Source organism: Meles meles, chromosome 7 (assembly GCF_922984935.1).
Source record: "Meles meles chromosome 7, mMelMel3.1 paternal haplotype, whole genome shotgun sequence".
In the NCBI taxonomy this organism is placed as follows: Eukaryota; Metazoa; Chordata; class Mammalia; order Carnivora; family Mustelidae; genus Meles; species Meles meles.
The window spans coordinates 35,027,735-35,034,015 of record NC_060072.1 but is presented as its reverse complement, the minus strand read 5'-3'; the positions used below and the strand labels follow the sequence as shown (position 1 = coordinate 35,034,015).

General features: G+C 31.6%; 1 protein-coding gene across 1 annotated transcript; it reads right to left on the bottom strand.

Moving 5' to 3' along the window:
- Positions 1–720: 720 nt before the first annotated feature.
- Positions 721–1,053, bottom strand: LOC123947279 (60S ribosomal protein L30-like). Its single transcript, XM_046013393.1, has one exon. It carries the CDS (start codon positions 1,051–1,053, stop codon positions 721–723), a length of 333 nt encoding a protein of 110 aa, XP_045869349.1.
- Between the last annotated feature and the right edge of the window lie 5,228 nt (positions 1,054–6,281).

Sequence of the window (6,281 nt, the reverse complement as noted above, 5' to 3'; positions counted from 1 at the left end):
AAAATAAAGCATTAGAAAAAAATTTTAAGAAGGAAAGCTCACTAATTTTTGCCACTATTTTATTCATCTTATCTAAAACATATTTAAGTCACACTTTCTGTTTTTATTAATCATTTCTTTGTGCTTATATGATTTTTAAAAAGTTGAAATAAATGTAATTATAAAGGAATTTAAAGCAGATTTCATCCTGGATTAAATAAGGAGGGCTTCTCACCCCCTCTTTTCTTTTAGTGGTAGCACTTTTAGACAGGAGAAAAGTCCTTCAGAGAAAAATAATTTAAAAATTCAGAGAAAAATAAATCTAGCAAGTAGTATTTTCCGATATGTAATACTCTTCTTTAGAGGGTCTCTAAAAAAATTACCCTGAGCTATTTTTATCCACTTGGTAGGCAGGTCTATTATCTCCATTTATAGATCAATAAATAGAGATTGAACAAAAAAATTTAAGTTACTTGTCTGAGGTCATGTATCTGGTAAAAGATGGCACAGTCTCCTCGGCTGCCTGACTCTGGTGACAACACTTTCATCCACTGCATCTGCGTTGCTCCTTTGTATAGTTGCCAGATCCAAGCATTTTATCAACTCTGAAGAGTTGTTCAAAGTTTTCTGTCAAGAATGATCATATAGACAAATTGTGTGTGTGTGTGTGTGTGTGTGTTTAAAACAAGCTGTGACCAGTTTTATTAAATAAAAATTTTGTGTGATTTACTTTTCACCAGTCTATTTTGGCATGCTTCTTATGATATCAGAATCACCTGGATCAATGATAGCCAGCGTGCACACTCTGTAGTATTTCCCACATGCTGTGCCCAATTCAATATTGTTGCCACTGTAGTGATGGACACCAGTTTTGGCCAACATGGTGTAGTATTCTATTTCAGATTTCCTCAAGGCCGAGCAGTTGTTGGAGATGATGACCAGGTTTGCTTTGCCATGTCTGATCATTTTCAGAGTCTGCTTGTACCCCAGCACGTACTTTCCACTTTTCATAATGAGCTGGAGCCTAGAGTTGATCGACTCCAGTGAATTTTTTGTCTTCTTTGTGGCCACCATCTTCCTGTGTTAGGTACGGGACAGCCCCAAACAAGAGCAGCTGCCAAAATGGATGGGAGAGAGAAAGGAAAGAGCTTATAGACAAATTTTTAAAAACATGTATGCATGTATTTTTTCAATAACATCCAAATACTTCAATATAATATCAGAATATGATGATCCAGTTACAGAAAATATAAATAATGGAAAACGGAATAAAGAAGGAATGCTTTATAGAGATAAATATTCTAGAATTAGAGAACAGGGTATGATGGAATACACAGCAACAAAAGAAGAAACCAGAGTGAGAAGAAAATTCTCCTTAGTCTCTTACTGTCTAAATAACAAGTGTACAAAATTTGACCTCTGTCAAGATATATCCTGATATTTTAAGTGTACTTTGAAGAAAAAGTAATGTGACTAAAGCATATAAGAAGAAAAAAAAACAGGTTTTCATAGTTGAGTAGGGTGGGAGCTTTACATTAGTTCCAAGCAATAAAAAGTATTATTGAGTAAATAGAATTTAAAGGAATAAATACTTTAAGCACTTTAACCAAATATACTATTATCCCTGTGTAAAATCAAAAACAATAAAATATCAGATAAATAAAGATGGAGGAAATAAAACATCCATAAAATCTCCTGGGAAATTATTCAAAATTTGATCTACCCAGAATTTTTCTAAATCCATTAAAAAGTGAAAAAAAAAAGCAAGAGAAAGAACATATTGATGAAGCTATGAAAACTTATGTTTAATCATAAGTAATCGTTACTACCATCACGATAATGAAAGCATATGTAAGAATCATCAGTCATAAAAAGGAGATGAAAATAAGCTGCAATTAGTAATGACATGTATCTTAATTATATATTATAGTCACAACTATTGAATGAATGATGGGGTAGAAAAAGGAAGGAAATGCATTATCTTATTGCTTTGAATTATTAGCATGAAAAATTTACACATATGTATATGTGTCTTTGTTTAAGTGAAAATAGTATATGTATGTTAAATACATTCAGTAAAAAGTACAAATTTTGAAATATAGAAAAAGCCGACAGGAAAAAAGATAAAACAAATTTGGCATGAAAACATGAAAAATACCCAATGGGTGAGAGAAATAAGGTCCAACCTATAATTTATCAAAATTAATATCGATGAGTTAAACCAACACACTAAAACAAAGATTTGGGGATTACATTAAAACTCAAATATGTGTCATTAACAGTCAAGTAAATAAAAAAATACATAAAACTTCAGAGTGGCAATACTAATAAAAGGCAGGAATTATAGGAGGATTAAAGAAGAGAGAATTACCTCAAGGTAAAATAAAATCAATTTATTATGAAGGCAAAAGAATCATGACTAATTGTTAAATAAGGTAACATTACCCATATGAAAATAATCAAACATTAAATTTATAATTATTTTAGCAGTTGTCATGGGTTCAATCTCAAAGTTTAAAAGTCGATGAGTATTTTCAATTTCCTTATTATTTATGGTCTTCAGTGAAATCCACAGTTTTGAACATCAGAGAAGTTAAATGAAAGACAAATCAGCTAATTGGCATAGGAATCTTTTTTTCAATTTCAGTGATAGATATGAGAATGCTTTATAGTCTCCCTAGAATGGTGAAAAATGATATTTTCATGCTATGATTAATACATGTAAAAGACCTCAACCTGCCTCACAAGAAGAAAATATATAAATAGCTTTCCTCTGCAAGATATTTTAGGCACTATTTTTATGTTAAAAATAATTGAAATAATAATATAATAAATATATAAAATATGCAAATTAAACATCTTTTTTTAGATTAAGATAAATTTATCCTCAACATTTGCCTAACACATTTATTCAGCTGGTTTTTGTTCAGAAGTGATTTTTTTTTAAGATTTTATTTATTTGACAGAGAAGGACAAAGTGAGAGAGAAAACACAAGCAGACGGAATGGGAGAGGGAGAAGCAGACTTCCCCTCGAGCAAGGAGCCTGATGCGGGGCTTGATCCCAGAACTCCAAGATCATGACCTAGCCGAAGGGAGATGCTTAACAAGTACCCAAGTGCCTCCAGAAGTGGTATTTTCTTATGATGATCAATTTTATATAGGAAGCCACTCTCAAAAACAATTTATTATGTCTCTATTAGTATCTTCCTGACTGCATCTCCTAAAACATACAGAATTCAGAAAAGCTATGGCTTTTCCAGTGATTACTCTTATTATATTTTTCCTTTTTTTTTTTTTTTTTAAGGAGACTATCCCTATACCCTCTTCAACTGCAGCCCTTTATGTAAGAAATATGTAGGGGTCTTTTGCTTTGTTTTCCTGTTTTTAGAATAACATAATATATTCAGCTATTCCAATTAGCACATCTTCTTCCACCCCCACTGTGATTTGTTATCTGTGGTCTTTGAATTTTACAGTTAGTTACAACAGAATGTCTACAAAGGTTTTCTATAAGGTCATCTAAGTGTCCAGACATCAAACAGTATAAATTTCACTCAGAGTGACTATATCTAATGAAAGTGAAATTTATTATCCGTTTAACTTCATTTTGCTATATAGTTACTAGAAACAAATTCCCTTACACATTAACTTGCTTTAATAGTTGATAAAAAGAAAAATCAAGTCCCCTAAGATACTGTAGCTTCAAATCATACTGTTTTATTGCTATTAATCTGTTACTGTTTTATACTGTTTTAATGCTATTATTGCTAATAAATCTGTTTTTAACAAAATAGTATTGGAAATTTAACAAAAAAATCCCATTTTTCAGGTACCTAAAAAGGATGCAAAAGAATGAGTAATAGTTCAGGACTTGGATAAATAAATATGCATGTAATTATAAATTTATACCAACAATTATAAGCTTCTAATCTCATCTAATCAATTAAACTACATATATTTTCTAAAAAAATGTTTTCTTTTGTGGATGGTAACACATAAACTTAGTTGTTAATACATGAAGTACTTTTTCATTACTTATGCAGAAAAAAAACAAAAATTATCAGTCAATAGTCTTATGTTCATGCACACATATTTTCATGATGTTCACATATCATGTAACCTTTGTGGCAAGAAAGTTAAGTATCACATTATACTAAGAGCTTCATTTGAGGACTCATAACTCACATTGCAGTCCATTAGTCTCAGATAAAGCTTACAACAGCAGACATGATTACTTAAACAGTTCAGGAATATATGATGAAGGCATTATTCAGTCATCTACTATAAGTAATCATAAAAGATATGTCACCATTTATTACAGTTAGATCAGCCAATGGGTCCTGAAGCACCAGCAAAATTATTTCCCTTTATTGTATATCCAACTCATCTTATAAGTAGGTTCTTATGAAGACAAGAGTCACTGAGATTAAAACAGACCAAGGGAAAAAAATAATATGTATCTGCTGCTTTTCATGTACACTATAATTTAAGGTCAGCAAAAACCAGAGTTTGACTTTCTCTTTTCCCCTATGAAGAAGTAAGATGCCAAAACATCTTAGAAGTTGGCTTTGATTCACCTGCAGGTGCGAAGAGTTGAATGTGAGTAGTCATGGTGATTGAATAAATAAAAAAGTAATGTGAAAAAAAGTATACCTTTGAGATTTGAAATTTTACCTCAGCCAAAATGTACTGTAATATTTTAAAGACAGATTTTTTTTTTAAAATCAGAATTAAGGATACAAAATCTTACATGAGAATTCATTTGATTTTACAAAGTAATAGCTTGTATTCTTTGGTAAATAGTTATACAAAACCTTTTATTTCTTAAAGCCATGAGCTTTTTTATGTGCTTTAAAATTGCATTTTCTGGAAAGCACTAAAATCCATGAGCTACATTTATTTTCTAAGTAATGACTAAGAAATGATGATAGATACTCAAATATTTTCTCCAGAATGAGCTTACAGACAGTGATTAAAAATGAAATGACTGATTTCATAGGAAATTATTTTTACAACCATTTAATCAAGTCAGGTTTATAGGAATCTCTGTTTATTACCAAATATAAACACATCTAAACTTAAACTATTCTTTGAGTGTTGTTTCAAGTATAGTCATCCTTTGATTGCCAGAAAATACAGTATCTAGAATATAGATTTTCCTAAACAGTTTACGTTAAAATGTGACTTTTCTTTGCTATCTAACTTGCTTCTAACGTCTCACTATCACCAGGAAATGTCTCATTGGATGTTAACTTATTTTATTATTGTTTAAAATTCATGATTTAAATCACAAATTTGTGACTCATAAACAGTTAAGAAAATCCTATCTTAAACTGAACAATGCTTTCAAACACAAAAAAGGAGTTGTATGTAAGCATAACTTTGTCATAGAGGTGACGTTAGCTTTATAGTTACTCTTTTTATTCAAAAACAGTAAAAAAAATTTATATAAAAGAATATTATAGACAATAATGATATTGTCACATAATTATTATTCTTAATTCTTTTGATGTTTTTACCTAAGCTCAAGTCCTTAATGCTGATGTCTAGCATCCTTCCTCTTGATAGATTTGTAGGAAGGCTTTTGATTGTTAGGTTCAACATGCTGAAACCTTCTGACTTGTCATTTTTGTTAAGATTTTATTTATTTATTTGACAGAGAAAGATCACAAGTAGGCAGAGAGGCAGGCAGAGAGAGAGGAGGAAGCAGGCTCCCCGCTGAGCAGAGAGCCCAATGCGGGACTTAATCCCAGGACTCTGAGATCATGGCCTGAGCCGTAGACAGAGGCTTAATCCACTGAGCCACCCAGGCGCCCTGACTTCTCAGTATGTTAGCCCCGGTCTGTGGAGTAAGAACCTACAAGATCTAGTAGACATTCCAAGGCCAGATATCTATCTGAAATAAAATGTAAACCTGCTCCCTATTTCTCAATTTAAAAATATATTTATATATGTATATATATATATATATTTTTTTTTTTTTTTTTTCCCAAGAGAGAGAGAAGCAGAGGGAGAAGAGAATCTTAGACTCCATGCTGAGCATGGAGCTGGATGCCAATCAGTCTCACAGCCTGAACCTAAACCAGGAGTCTGATGCTTAACTGACTGTGCCACCCAGGCACTCCACTATTTCTCAATCTTTGACATTCAAAGCCTATCACACAACTAGGCATCAAAACTTCGTAGTCCATGTTTATTACAGTGTCTTTAAATTTTAAAGCTCTGTGTTTTGGACACTAAGCCTTATTATTATTATTGTTGTTATTATTATTTTTAATTATTGCCCGTATTTTGTTTCCCA

Bases quoted from the DNA above. Each gene is read 5' to 3' on its own strand.
- LOC123947279 (XM_046013393.1), bottom strand. From the start codon at position 1,053: ATGGTGGCCACAAAGAAGACAAAAAATTCACTGGAGTCGATCAACTCT.